The sequence below is a fragment of the Brassica oleracea genome, chromosome C9, assembly GCF_000695525.1.
Source record: "Brassica oleracea var. oleracea cultivar TO1000 chromosome C9, BOL, whole genome shotgun sequence".
NCBI classification, from domain to species: domain Eukaryota; kingdom Viridiplantae; phylum Streptophyta; class Magnoliopsida; order Brassicales; family Brassicaceae; genus Brassica; species Brassica oleracea.
Genome location: NC_027756.1, coordinates 49,847,876 through 49,862,945, shown reverse-complemented (window position 1 = coordinate 49,862,945; position 15,070 = coordinate 49,847,876). Strand labels below are relative to the sequence as shown.

Below are 15,070 nucleotides of genomic sequence, written 5' to 3'. Positions count from 1 at the left end.
TTAAAATTAGACCACAAACACATGAAAATAGCAAACATGAAACATAATAAGTTCAACTTATACCTTATCATTTAAGAGCAGCATGTTACACCCATAAGTTCACAACCTCTCTTCCATTTGTGACGACGGTTCCGCTACAACAGTCGGGTTAAATTCGGAAACCCATAGCTGGAAAGCGTCCATTATTCTTGGAGTTATATGTCTGTATGTTGAGTGGAAAAGCAAGATGAGACTCTGAAAATCATGGATCTGGAGATCCCTTTTTATAGGTTAAAGATCGCGAAGAAGCTGAATAGGAGAGTGATAGGAAATCAATGAGACGTAGTGGGTTCTAGCTTTAACTGTGAATGAATGAAAAGGTTAATGACGACCTCTTGAAGTGATCAACATCCGTTACAATCTTCGTCGTCTTAGAAATTAGGATTGTGTCGAGACTCGAGAGGATGACTTTCAGCGAAGGAAGTTCGCTGGATCAAATAGTGGGATAATATTGGAAAATAAAAATAATTTGGGTTAAGCCCATGATAGATACAAAAGAGAAGTGTGGGCTAAGAAGGTGTATACTGAACTTATGCTGAATGGGCCGGAAACATTTAAGGCCCATCGCTTAAATCATCTGTACCCAGTAGTACCAGAAACAATATTGAAGCAGGTGCTGACAGGTGTCACGAAATGCCCCTCCTTCTCTGATGACGTGGACGCAGGAAGAGAGAGACAATCCAACTTTATTGTTATAGATATTGAATTTATAATATAATTAATATTTTTACCAAAAATTATATAACTAATGCATTTGGCTTTGTTTGCGAATAAAATTATGAACAGTCCCTCTAGCCATGAACTTACAAATCATTTTTTTAAATATTTTATCGACTGATCTAGTCGATTTCGAAATGAAAACATGAAATCCAAATTTGAAATGATTTCCAACTGTTGTTGCGGATAGCCAATACAAATCACTCATATGAAAATCCATAGGTGAGAAATAAATGATCATAATAGAGCAGTAGTACCAGTCTCCTATTCATAATTTATTAATAAGTTACCTGTCACAATGAAGACCGTTTGCGGAATGGCAGAGTTATTTAACGGGATCCTATAAGTAGTGTATAATATACTAGTGTCATGATCAATTACAATTCATTTTAAGGCTGTAACATTTATTATGACAGAGATTCACATACAGTTTCATTTTAATGGTTGACAAGATTGTTATAGTGGTGACAAGTAAAGAAGAAAAATTAAAAGTTTCCCGTTAAATCACGTCTCTAATTAACTTAATAAACTTTCTCTTATTTAGATCACCAAGTTTTCTTTGTTCAATCTCGATCTTACTATCTCTGTATCATGCAATGTCGTCTCCAAGCTACCACACAAGCATCTTATGCAAATATTACCTGATCATAAGCTTGGTCGCAACCTTCTTCATGCTTTTCTTCTTCAACTTAACCTACATCAGTTCACAATATGTCGATAGTAACATATTCACCATGAAATGTGAAGAGGCCGGGCCTAAGGAGACAACGGCGAACTTGAGCCACTTGATGTTTGTGTTGGTGGGGAGCTCACGTGCGTGGAAGCATCGAAGAACTTACATAGAATCATGGTGGAGACCAAACGCGACACGAGGCAATATCTTCTTGGATGTGGAGCCATCGGAAGAGTTCAGGCCTTGGTCTCCGACCTTCCCGCCGTTTAAAGTCAACGAAGACCTCAGGAAACTCAGAATTTACCCAAAGCTAGAAAACCGAGTTCACATTCGTATCTATAGATCTATTCTCGAGACTTACAGGCTCAAACAAGACGATGATGTGAGATGGTATGTCAGTTAATCTATCTATATCAGTTAATTATTGTCTTATTAAATCGTGATATATTTCTCTTTTTAATATAGATAAATATACAAACTAACATTAATATATCTTGTATTATATTCATATACTAGGTGATTTTCCCGTGTGGCTGTGTTTATGCACAGATATAAATATTCTAAAGTAAATATACTATAATAATTGATTGCTATTTATTTTTAATTTTAAATTAATTTATAATTTGTATGCATCATTTATATTAATAATATTATATTACTTTAATTATACATATAATTTTATTTATGTTATATCTAATCGGTTTTGTTTTTTTAACGGTCGATTTAGTTATTATTTCGGTAAATTTGATTTCATCTCTGAATTCAACTGTAATATTTTTTATTCTACCTATATTAAAATTTTGATTAATTTTTTATTTGCATTTAGGTGGTTGTTGTCTTAGAAATTTAAATATATTTTATGAATATTATGTATAACTTAAGATATATTATGCTTAGAATGAAAAAAATAAATAAATTAAAGTGTCTGATTCCAAATTACATAAATTAATATAACAATAATATTCTGAAGTCTCATTCATATATATAAATTTTACAAAATAACTAAATTGTAACAGTTGGTTAATATTTTTTTTCATTTTAATATGTTTTGAGTTGTCTTATGATTTATATTTATATAATAAATTACTATTCTTATAAAATTATATGTTCTTATCATAGTTAAATCTATGATTTTAGATATATGTTGGATTAGTCGAGTCACTCATGTTGTCACTCATGTTGTGAGTATAATTATTTTTATTATAATTAAGTCAACTCATATCAATCTTCTTTATCGTTGAAATGTCCATGTATTTTCATAATATTTATCAAATTATATGTTGATGTTTTTTTAAAAAATTAAAAAAATAAGGCGATGATCAATAGGAAGTTACATGTATAAGTAGCTGATACATTTTTGGAAGCTCATAACACATATCAATATTTACAATAATTAAAATATTTTATAAATTCTAAATTAATAACTTTATGCCTTTGATTTATTGAATGGAAGCTGTAATTTATTTTAAATAATCTTAAAAATGAAAACATATTTGCTATGGTATTTTGATTATGGTTCTATTAAGTTCTATAAACATAAAAACATAACATTTAAAAGCAAATTTAATATTAAGAAAATAAATAACTTTAATAACGATAAAATATAATATATCTACCTCATTAAACTATTTTGTAACTATTTAATCAAATGATGATTATTTTAAAATTTATTTTTAGTTTTTTAATAACTCCTAAAAATAAGCAGTAAACAAAATTATGATTGTATTTGAAAATAATATTATTTGAGTAAAATATAATTTATTGATATTTTTTTGTTGTAATTGAAAGATATAATAGTCAACTAAATATATGAAAAATAAATAAAACATTTCAATAATACTAATTATAAACTATTTTAGTCAATTAAACATATATAAGTTTATGTTACTTAATTATTTTATGTAATCATCAAAGAAAATGGATAGATATATAAAAATATTTCCGTTACTTTAATTTTTTTGTATTGTTTAAAATTATGTTTTCTAATATCAAGATTATATGTGTAAATTGTTTTTAATAAAATCACAGTATATAAAAATTTATATTTTTCATCTAAAAAATAGATACAAAGTTTTTCATCTAAAAAATAGATATAAAGAAAGTATAACATTATTCTAAGAAAATATATTTTAAATGTAATATTACTATTTTGTGAACTTTCCTTTTTTTTATGAAATCATATTATATATACATATAGTTTCGTTTTTAAATTCACCTTTTTAAGTTTATTAAACATTTTTTTTTATTATATGTACTAGCTTAAGACTCGCGCAATTGCGCGGAACGAATGTTATATATAAAACTAATTTTTATCTGTTATTATTTATTTGTATTGATTTACGTATTATGTATATAATTAAATTAGAGTAAAAACATAAATCAAAACAATACATCTTATTTATTTACGATATTGTTTTGGTAAATAAATAAAAACAATCATTTTATTTATTTTATATGGTATATAACTAAATTTCAATGAAATGTACATAGATATATAGTGTATTTTAATATAAATATTTATTATTGAGAATTCATACTCATATGATAAACACAAAATTTCTAATGTGCGATTTTTAATGCAAATTTCAAAATTAAACTATTAAAGTTTCAATATTTTTTCAATACAAATTTAGAAATTATCATATTTAAGTATTTTTCTATGTTATATAGTTTAATTTTAAAATATATTAATATATAATTTTGAATGTCTAGTAAATAAGACTTCATATTCATACGATTTATGATCATTTGTATCTTGTTATTACGAAAAAATTAAATCATTGATCACAAAATTTTAGTGTGAGACATTTAACGTTTTTAATAATTTATATTTGTTTTAAAAATTCAAATAACATAGAAGAAAAATTTTAATTTTTTATTATATGGTTAATATGGATGTTTAATATCTTTTAATAATATAAAATTAAACAAAAAAGAGCTAAGATACAAAAATTATTATCAAATATTTATTATTCATAATCATTAATTGTCATATATACGTTAATCATATTAGGCAATTACATAGTTTTTATTTAAGGAAAGTGCGAGAATATTCTTTTGTACACTATTTATCAATTTAATAGTTAGTTGAATAAAAAGTATAAGATAAGTTAAGATGGACCAACTTATTTCTCTACGAATTCTGAATTTCATTCTCATAGTGACACGTGACTGCAAAACAATGTTGTAATGTTTCTCAATTAATATATAAGAGATATGTTTTTTGGAAAATTTTAAAAAGGAAACTAAATAAAAAATAAATAATAGTATTTTGCATGTAATATTTTTAATTCATTAATGTTATCAGTGTAATCAACCATTGTGATAGTTAATGTGAGAGCGACATATATGAAACTAACCTCTCAAATAATATTATAGATTTTTTTTATTATTTAAAATTATGTTTCAAAAGAAATAATATTTCTTTTCTAATATCAATATTATATATGTAAATTGTTTTTAATAAAATCATATTATATACAAATTTATATTTTTCATCTTAGAAAATATAGATATAAAGAAATTATTTTATTACTTCAAAAGTATATTTTATATTATTTGAAAATATTTTTTAAATGTTATATTACTATTTTGTGAAATTTTCCTTTTTATGAAATCATATTATATATACATATATTTTTCGTTTTCAATTCATTTTTTTACTTTATAAAAGTTTCCTTTTTTATTATATTTACATGTTTTTGGAAAATTTTAAAAAAGAAACTAAATAAAAAATTAAATAATAGAATTTTAAATGTAATATTTTTAATTCATTAAGAGTATCCGTATAATCAACCATCATGAGTGTTAACGTGAGAGCTACACATAGAAAACTGAATTCTCAAATAATATTATAGAGATTAGTAAATAATATTGTTTTATAAAAATAAATCATTTTAACTGAATTTAAATTAAATGTTACAAATTCAAATAAATTATTATATGAAAAACTAATATTCTAACTCTTTTTTTTTTTGGTTTTACATCTCAATCTTATCAAGTTTCTACCTCTTCTTATTTATCTAATTTTTGTAAAATGATTTTTAAAAACAAAAGATTTTCTTTCGTTACAAACACTCCTGGTCTAACATCAATTTTCTTTAATATAACAAAAAAAGAGAGTAAAATCCAATCTTTTTTAATAGAATTAAAATTCAACCTTGTGCAAAAATAAACAGGTATGTAATGGGTGATGATGATAGTCTTTTCTTCGTAGACAACATAGTGGATGTGTTGTCAAAATACGACCACACGGAAAAACGTTACATCGGAATGTTTTCGGAGTCGACAAAATCAAATTTTCGTTTAGCATTTGAAATGGCATACGGAGGAGGAGGATATGCTCTAAGTTATCCTATGGTCGAGGCTTTGGTGGCAAAACTAGATGAATGTATTGAAAAGTATCATTTCATTTGGGCAGGAGATAAGTTACAGAGTTATTGCTTGGCTGATCTTGGTGCTGATCTTATCCCAGAGAAAGGATTTCATCAGGTATGTCTCAAAATTTCAAAATGTATCACAAGATAAGCTTTCTTATTTGCCTAAAAGAATAAGTTCTTTATGGAACTGACCAAGAAGATTAGTATGGTTTGCACAAGAAAATGTATCTCATAATAATTAATTATGTGATTATAATATGCAACAGATGGATCTACGAGGTGACTTGTCGGGTTTGCTCTCGTCACACCCAACGGCTCCTCTTCTCAGCCTCCACCACTTCGGGGCCTTAGCACCACTTTTCCCTGGCATGGACCGTCACGGCTCAGTCCTTCAAATTATGAAAGCGGCTAACGTGGACCAATCACGGATGCTACAACAGTCGGTATGTTACGTTAGAGCCAGAAACTGGACCTTATCGGTCTCGTGGGGATACTCTGCTCATGTCTATGAGAATATATTCCCACGAAGCTACTTGAAGCTTCCCATCGAGACATTCCGTCCCTGGCTCCGAGGATGGTTTCCGTTTTACATGTTTAACACGAGACGGGTGTCTAGAAATCCATGTGAAGCTCCTCATTGGTTCTTCTTTGATTCGCTTGAACAAGTGGAGAGAGGAGTTGTTACTTCCTACACAAGGAAGTTTATTAGAAACATGACTTCTTGTTCTTTCTCTGGTGATATTTCTGCGGATCCTCTTGCTTCGATCCGAGTCTCCTCTCCCATAACTCCCAAAGAGGTTAGTTCATCCCATGAGTACTTTAGTTTTACTAGTGGGCAATTTATGGAAATAACATTTACAAGTAAGAGTTATATATCTATACTAACTAGGGTTTTGTATCGATCTAGGAACTAAAAAATTGTAACAAACTAACAATGGATGCATTCTTTAGACAAAAAAAAAATCTGATGACGGGTATTTATTGTATTGTGAAACGCTGTTTTAATTCCATCCCGATTGATATTGTTTTATTGTTGGTGCTTAGGGAAGAAAAGTGGAATGTTGTGACGTGGAATATGAGGGTGCCGATGTTGCAGACTTTTTTTTTTTTTTTTGTTTAACCAGGTGGTGGGTTCGGGCCTTTGGCCCTACTCCCTCCCTCTAGGTCCGGAGCCAGCCTGCGTCTGTACCGGTTAAGGCCCTGGACACTCCTCCCACGGTGGATCGAACCCAGGAGCGCAACAACACCAACGCCTGCGCCACACCGATGTTGCAGACATAAGACTTCGAGATTGTAGGAGTGACGAAATCATCAGATAAGATAAATGGAGAAGAGAAAAGAATAGTTATATTGTAATTTCAATTTTGTTATTAATTAAGTTATACGTTGCTTAAAACTCATGCCTACAATTACTCTGATATCTTAACAAGAGAAGTTTACTGATGTACATATTTTTTAGTCATATATGTGGCAGAATCTCTGTTCTAAAAATCGGCCGCCTAGTCGCATGAGTGCTACGCGTCACTTTTCAGTTCTGATTTATGCCAAATCGGTTAAAAAAATCGGATATCCGATTTTCTCCGCCTAAATGACCACCGCCTAATCTATTTTTCTATTATTTTTTTATTTTATTTTTAATAATATTTTTATTTATTTATCTAATCTAAAATTTTATAAATATCATTTATATTCATAATTTTGATGAAAATTACACTATATTAAGTTTATATATTCTATTTGTGTATTTTATGCAATCTTAAACATGAAAATGTATTAATATTATACACAATTAAAGGTTAACATGTTTTATAACATAGTAACCAATCTAAAAATTTCGCCCCGCAAAATTTTTGATTAATCCCCGATTTTTTCTTTAGGCGCTAGGTCCACCCTGACCGTCCGACTAGCGCCTAGGGCATTCCCGAACAAGGGTAGAATACAGTTGCCGTATCCACCTAGGTTTGTTACTTTGTCCACGATTTTTTTGTTTTTGGAAATTTCTGATTAATCTCCGATTTTTTCTTTAAGCGCTAGGTCTAACCTGACCGCCCGACTAGCACCTAGTGCGTTTCCGAACAGGGGTAGAATACAGTTGCCGTACCTACCTACGTTATTTTTTTTTTTGGAACTTTTACCCATACAGTTCAGGGATGTACATATTAGTGTGAGTTTATTATACATATTATTGTCAGGACTTAGTGATCATACATGTAATGGATTTTTATTACATACTATATTATTTTTCAAGTTTCTGATTTCAATGTCACTCTTCTTTTTTTTTTTGCTAAAATTTGGCAATTGTCACTTACAAAATCTGAATTATGGATTAATATGCGTCCAGATGTCTAACTAAGTGTAGAATTGATTACTTGCTTCAACGTGAATTTTATATCATAGATTCATGGCATATGTGGTTTTTTTGCCTATGTCATGGTTAAGCATTTAAAAATAGAAAAGTGAAACTGTTAATTAATATGTGATTTTCTGTATATGAAAATCTGAAATCTGATGATACATTTTATATAGGAGATATTATAATAAATAAAATTATATATATCATGCATGCATTAACTATTCTGTCCAGATATATTTTACCTTTGGAATGTACCCACGGACTATAATTGATGTATGAGTTAGGGTCTGACCGGTTCAAACGCAGCGGTTGCGGTTGCTGTTGCGGGAGTTTGCGGATGCGGGTGGTTGCGGGTTTTAACGGTTTTAAAAGATTTGTACGACTGGATCTTCGGTTAGAAATTGGTGCATTTACGTGATACTTATGACTGATTAACTATCAAATGCAGCAGCAGTAATAAATTAACAATATTTACATTTTATATAATTATAAAAAATCAAAAATCATAATATTATAATAAATATAAAAATTATATTTAGAAAGTTATATTTTTAAATTTTTTTAAAATTACAGAAGATATTTTTGTTTTAAAATTTCATAATATTAATTAAAATATAATATATATATATTTATATTTTTATAATTCTAATTAAAAAATTATTTTATTTTTATTTTTGTATTTATATTATTAAAAAAATAAATTTTTTTAATCCTCCCGCAACCACGGAACCGACTTTTGAATTATGAAGTTTAGAGCATTTTAAAGCGATTTAGAACAGTTTAATTGATTGTTTCGAAACGCTAACCAGTCATACCCTAAAAGATTATGGTCTAGTGGTAATATTCCGATAATATTGCAGATGTTTGAAGGACAAAAATCAGAAATTTTGATGAAATGTTATTATTGAGATATATTTCCATATTTTTGATTAAAAAAAGATATATTTCCATATATCTCGATCTATTGAAATAAGAAAAATAAGCTAATAAATAAACATGATCCAAATATATGGAAATAAATCTTAAATACTTGGACTAGTGTTTATTGGGTTAATTAAGAAAAGTATGATATCATTTCTATGGTTTTCAAACTAAATACTCCAAAACCTCCCTTGTTAACCTTCAAACATCATTCATCATCTTTCTCCATGCTACTATCTCTGTATAATCTAATGTCGTCGCCTCCAAGTTACCATACAAAAGTCTTTTGCAAATATCGCGTGATCATAGGCGTGGCCGTGATCTTCTTCGTGCTCTTCTTCTTCAACCAAATATACCTCAAATCACAATATTTCGACAGTAACATTTTCACCATACAATATCAAGAGAGGCTCTTGCAGCCTAAAGAGGCGGCAACAAACTTGAGCCATTTGATGTTCGTTCTGGTCGGGAGCTCACGTACGTGGAGGGATCGAAAAGTTTACTTAGGATCATGGTGGAGACCAAACGTGACGCGTGGTAATATCTTCTTTGACGTGGAACCGTCGGAAGAGTTCCAGCCTTGGTCTCCGGCCTTACCGCCGTTAAAAGTCAACGAAGACCTCAAGAAACTGAAGATTTACCCGAAGCTTACAAACCGAAACCACACTCGGATCTATAGGTCCATTCTTGAGAATTACAGGCTCAAACAAGACGAGGATGTGAGATGGTATATGATATTTACTAAGTTTATTAATCATCTTATCAAATCGATATATATATATATATATTATATGTATATGTTTCTGTACTTACAATAATTGATTTATAATTTTATAGAATCAAATATTTATATTTACATAAATTATTACGTTTTATAAAATATTAAATAGAACTTATAAAATGAAAGTTGTTTTATGATTTACACAATTATTGAATGTTTACTAAAATAATATAAAAAATTCCAGCAAGTAGTCAAGAAATTTTAAATTTTATTTAACTTTTACATTTCAATTTTATCAATTTTCTCTTCTCGTTATACCTAATTTTTTTTTGTAAAAAAGCTTGGTGCATGATTTTATTGGATGACATTTTGAAAATTTCTTTTGTCTCTAATATTTTGTTTGAAGGAATGCAAATACAGGTTTGTATATAATATTACCTTAATTTGAGATCTAACATAAATCTTGTCCAATATAAATAGGTACGTGACGGGTGATGATGACAGTGTTTTCTTCGTAGACAACATGGTGGATGTGTTATCAAAATACGATCACACGGAAAAACATTACATCGGAATGTTTTCGGAGACCATAAAATCAAATTTTCACTTCTCATTTGACATGGCATTCGGAGGAGGAGGTTATGCTCTAAGTTATCCTCTAGTGGAGGCTTTAGTGGAAGAATTGGATAATTGTATTGAGAGGTACCATTACATTTGGGCAGTGGATCATTTACAGAGTTTGTGTTTGGCTGATTTGGGCGTTGATCTTAGCCTTGAAAAAGGATTTCACCAGGTATGTCTTTCAACTACATATATATTTTTAAAATCAATATTATATATAATAGTTCATTCTACAAAATATAAGGTGAGTTATTTATTTATTGTATTCATTCTGAAAATTACCTACCCGGCCATAACGAAATTACTAACCACGATTGGATGGTTACTCAAATTAAAGATCAGTGTAGTTTAGGATTAGGGATTAGAAGGGAAGTAACTTTGTACCATGCAGGTATCTTGATAAATATTGAATCTTAATGTATCACACAAAAAGTCTCCATACGCATGGGTCCAATAAATTTGGAATGATATAAAGAAGATTAGCATGCGCCAGAAATCGTATCACCATATGTTATTTTAATCATTCATAGTATTAAGTCTTATGGGTCCAACATGAGTTTTATATGAATAATTCCAGGGTTTAGAAGAAAATAGTTTGTCCAAAAGACAATTATATAAATGAACTGGTTTACAAGTAAAACTCTCCCAGACACACTTGCCGAGAAAATCCCCGTCTGCTGGTTCGAGGAAGTTACCTCTGGTTTACCCACCAGTTTATTCTCCTTTTGAGTAAAAAGCAGGCTAGCTTTTCGAATATTTTCAAACTTCGTACTAGTTTAAGCAATATCTGCTGGTTAATAGCAGGCAGTTGGTAAACTACCACCGGGTTCTTCCCCGACCTGAGGTCGGAGGGACCACCGTGCTCCGGCCTACCCGCCGCCGATGACCTCCTTTCTGGTCCGATGAAGCCAACTACTTTCCGACGATAGTGATACATGGGTTCCTGTTCTAAAACTCTTTCTGAGACGTGTTACAAAATGCATCGAAGAATCTCTACTGCAGAAAAAGGGAAAGGTCTGGTGACCGAACCACACCAAGCTCCAAGAACGGGTAGAGTTAAAGCTCAGGCACCAGAACATCCAGATCTACTTCGCAAGCATTCCTTGAAAGTGATTGGTAGAGTTACCAACCCCTCGATACAACGAGTTATGTCACTCATCCCCTTCTTCACAGAGGTGTGGAAAGGGGACACTAGGCTGGCTGGCTCTGACCTTGGGAACGGGATGTTCCAGTTCCAGTTTGACAACGAAGCTGACCTGATTGCAGTTCTGGAGAAACGCCCATACCACTACGCCCGCTGGATGGTCATAGTCGAGAGATGGGAGCCTACTTACTCGAGCGATTTTCCCTCACTAATCCCATTTTGGATTAGAGTTCAAGGCATACCAGTTCACCTGTGGGCTGAGGAAACTATAAAAAGTATTGGAGACGACTATGAGAATCTATGAGAAGGCAGAGATTACCTCATCCTCGGTACGTATGCACGTGCAGGTTAACGGCCGACTACCCCTAATGATGAAATATATCATAGACTATTCTAACGGTGAAGAAGTCACTGCATCTCTGAAATATGAGAGATTGGAGAAGCACTGCTCTAAATGCTTCCGACTAGATCACGACATCAAGGACTGCTTGGAAGCAAAAGCACAATTCAGAGCTTTGAAGGAGAAACAAGAGGACTCATCTAAAAGCATAAGAGAAGGAGTTGGACTAACTAAAACGGGAAACTCTTCATTCCGTTTTGAGGCTCAACCCTCTGTGGAAGTTGAGACAAGAAAGTATCACGACAGATACTATCAAAACAAGCAGAAGGAGCACTCCACTAACTCTTATCGCAGTCGCCAACAAAACTTCTCCAGAAGTCGAGATGATAGAAGTCGAGACGGGGAGCTATACCCCACTAGTTCCGCCTATCGACCAAGTCATACCAGAGACAGAGAGAGGCCCCCTAGACCCCCTCTTGAACGAGGACATAATCACCACTCTTCAAATTTCCAGTGGAGGCCACGCATAGAAGCAAATGTGGAGACATCAAGAGAACCCGTACATGTATCACCCCCTCACCGGTTGGAGGAGGCTAGCTCATCTCTGATACTCCCAAGTCCTCCAGTAAGGGGGGTTCCCCTTTGGAGTAACCAGGCTTTCGATCCGCATGTAGCAATGGAGGAGGCCATAGGAGAAGTTAGAGCAGCCATGAACCAATATACAATGTGTGCTGACCCAACGGAGAGTGCTGCTCACAAGGAATGACTACGCCAAGCTGAAGAACGTGGAGAAATAGAGGAAACAGCCTCCTTAATGGTACAAACATCACTCCAAACAAGGCCTCCTCCCCCGTGTGAGGAACCTTCCCCTACTAGTGGAGAACGCCTCTCAGCGCTACAGAGACTTGGCCCCCTCATACCGAACTCAGAGACGACAAGAACGTCCAATGCTGAGTCACCTGTGAAGAGGAAACCAGGGCGCCCACCGGGGAGAAGAGTGGTTAGTGCAAGCCCCAAGAAGATACTTGGAACTAATACCACCAAAAGACGAACAACAAACGCAAAGCCACCCACGAGCCGACATAGACTCGCCGCAGAGACATCCCAGCAAAACAGAGCCACTAAGCTATCGGCTGTGAGAGCAGGAGCTTCAAAAACATCGCCCGGGAAATCGGGGGGAAGTACCAACTCGGACAATCAGCCTATCAGGAACATGATCCCTGCGATGGCGCGGAGAAAGCCGGGTTTTCGTACCCCGGTAGATCCGCTTCCTTAGCGATTGCAAGCTGGAACTGTCAAGGGTTGGGGAACCCCAAGACAGTTCGTCGTCTCCTAGAGATTAAACGTAACGTTGATCCAGATATCCTATTCCTAATGGAGACAAAAAACCCCACTGCTTTTGTGCTGAAGAAATTAGAGCAACTTGGATATGAATCGCACCATATTTTCCCTCCTAAAGGGCATGGAGCTGGAGGCTTAGCTCTGTTTTGGAACTCAAAAATCAAGATTGATGTAATGTATTCTAATGCAAATTTGATAGACACCTTCATTGAATACCAAGGGAAATCCTTCTTCGCTTCTTTTATTCATGGAGATTGTGATAGAAAACAGAGGAGAATGCAATGGGAACATCTCCTAAACTTAGCTGCGTCTCGTGAGGCCCCATGGTTTGCTGCAGGAGATTTTAATGACTTATACTCAATGAGGACGAGAAACTGGGTGGACCAGCGAGGCCGGAGGGATCTTTCACAGACCTAAGATCCTTCTTTTCAGAAGGAGACCTGTTTGATTTGCGCCACTCTGGTGATCCTCTATTCTGGAGAGGCAAGCGCGGGGACCATCTGGTTCGCTGCCGGCTGGATAGAGCAGTGGCAAATAGCTTGTAGGCGGAAATTTACCCGACTGGCCGCTGCCAATACCTCGACTATGAAGGGTCAGATCACAAACCAGTACTCTCCTTCTTTGAACCTGAGGCTAAACGAAAAAAAGGACTCTTTCGATATGATCGAAGATTAAATGATAATGAAGAGGTGAAAGAGATAATCAAGGAAGCATGGCAGAGCTCTGGACAGGCGATGGTAAAAGATAGAATCGCGATTACTCAGACAACCATTGCTGAATGGAATAAAACCCAGCATCGTAACAGCAGACTCATCATAGAGGAGAAAAAGGCAGAACTTGAAGAAGCTCTTACCTCACCGGTCAATAATACTTCACTAATCCAGGAGATGAACACAAAGTTGGAGGAGGCTTACAGTGCGGAAGAAGCTTATTGGAGACAGAGGAGCCGTTTGCTATGGCTACGGCTTGGAGATCGCAATACGGGGTTTTTCCATGCTACTACAAAAGGGCGTAAAAGAGCGAACAGCTTCTCAGTTATAGAAGATGCTGAGGGGACAATGTGCTATAAAGAGGAGGAAATATCCAAGGTGATAGTGAATTACTTCCATGATATGTTCACCTCCATGGGCGCAGCGAACAATAAGGAGGAGACTGTCCGCAAAGCCCTCAAACCTATGGTCTCGGAGGAGGAAAATGAGAAACTGATAGCAACACCGTCAGAGCAGGAGATCCGCGATGCTCTCTTCTCCATCCATGCCGATAAGGCACCGGGCCCGGATGGCTTCTCAGCTGCCTTCTACCAAACCCACTGGCAGGACATTGGCCCTGATATAGTAGCGGAGGTTCAGCGTTTTTTCGAGAGGGATATGCTACCGGATAACATTAATGATACCCATATCAGGCTCATCCCCAAAATAAAGAACCCGCAGAGAGTTGCTGATTACCGACCCATTGCGCTGTGCAATATCTACTACAAAATATACTCAAAAATTCTCACGAGAAGACTACAGCCGATCTTATCGTCCCTTATATCCGAGAACTAATCAGCCTTTGTGCCGGGAAGAGCAATATCAGATAACGTGCTGATAACCCACGAGGTTCTCCACTATTTGAAGACGACAAAGGCTGAACAGAGGTGTTCAATGGCGGTCAAAACAGATATGAGCAAAGCCTATGACAGGCTTGAATGGGACTTCATCTCTCTTGTGCTGCAACAGCTAGGTTTTCACCCTCGTTGGATTGAAATGACCATGCAATGCATCTCGACTGTTACATACTCCTTCCTCATCAACGGCTCGCCTAGAGGAATGGTAGTACCGA

The 15,070-nt window shown here is 33.9% G+C and overlaps 2 protein-coding genes across 2 annotated transcripts in view; both read left to right on the top strand.

Moving 5' to 3' along the window:
• The first annotated feature begins 1,260 nt into the window (after positions 1-1,260).
• LOC106315264 lies at positions 1,261-7,089 on the top strand. Its single transcript, XM_013753008.1, has 5 exons — positions 1,261-1,819; positions 5,608-5,920; positions 6,075-6,605; positions 6,853-6,900; positions 6,973-7,089. The coding sequence occupies exons 1-5, from the start codon at positions 1,353-1,355 to the stop codon at positions 7,087-7,089; spliced, it is 1,476 nt and encodes a 491-aa protein (XP_013608462.1). The 5' UTR covers positions 1,261-1,352.
• A 2,197-nt stretch (positions 7,090-9,286) lies between these two features.
• The window catches only part of LOC106317227, an 8,723-nt gene continuing 2,939 nt past the window's right edge, over positions 9,287-15,070 (top strand). The window contains exons 1-2 of the mRNA XM_013755078.1: positions 9,287-9,809; positions 10,284-10,596. Coding sequence (XP_013610532.1) covers positions 9,310-9,809; positions 10,284-10,596 — 813 coding nt within the window. The 5' untranslated portion in view covers positions 9,287-9,309. The remainder of the gene's footprint in view (positions 9,810-10,283; positions 10,597-15,070) is intronic.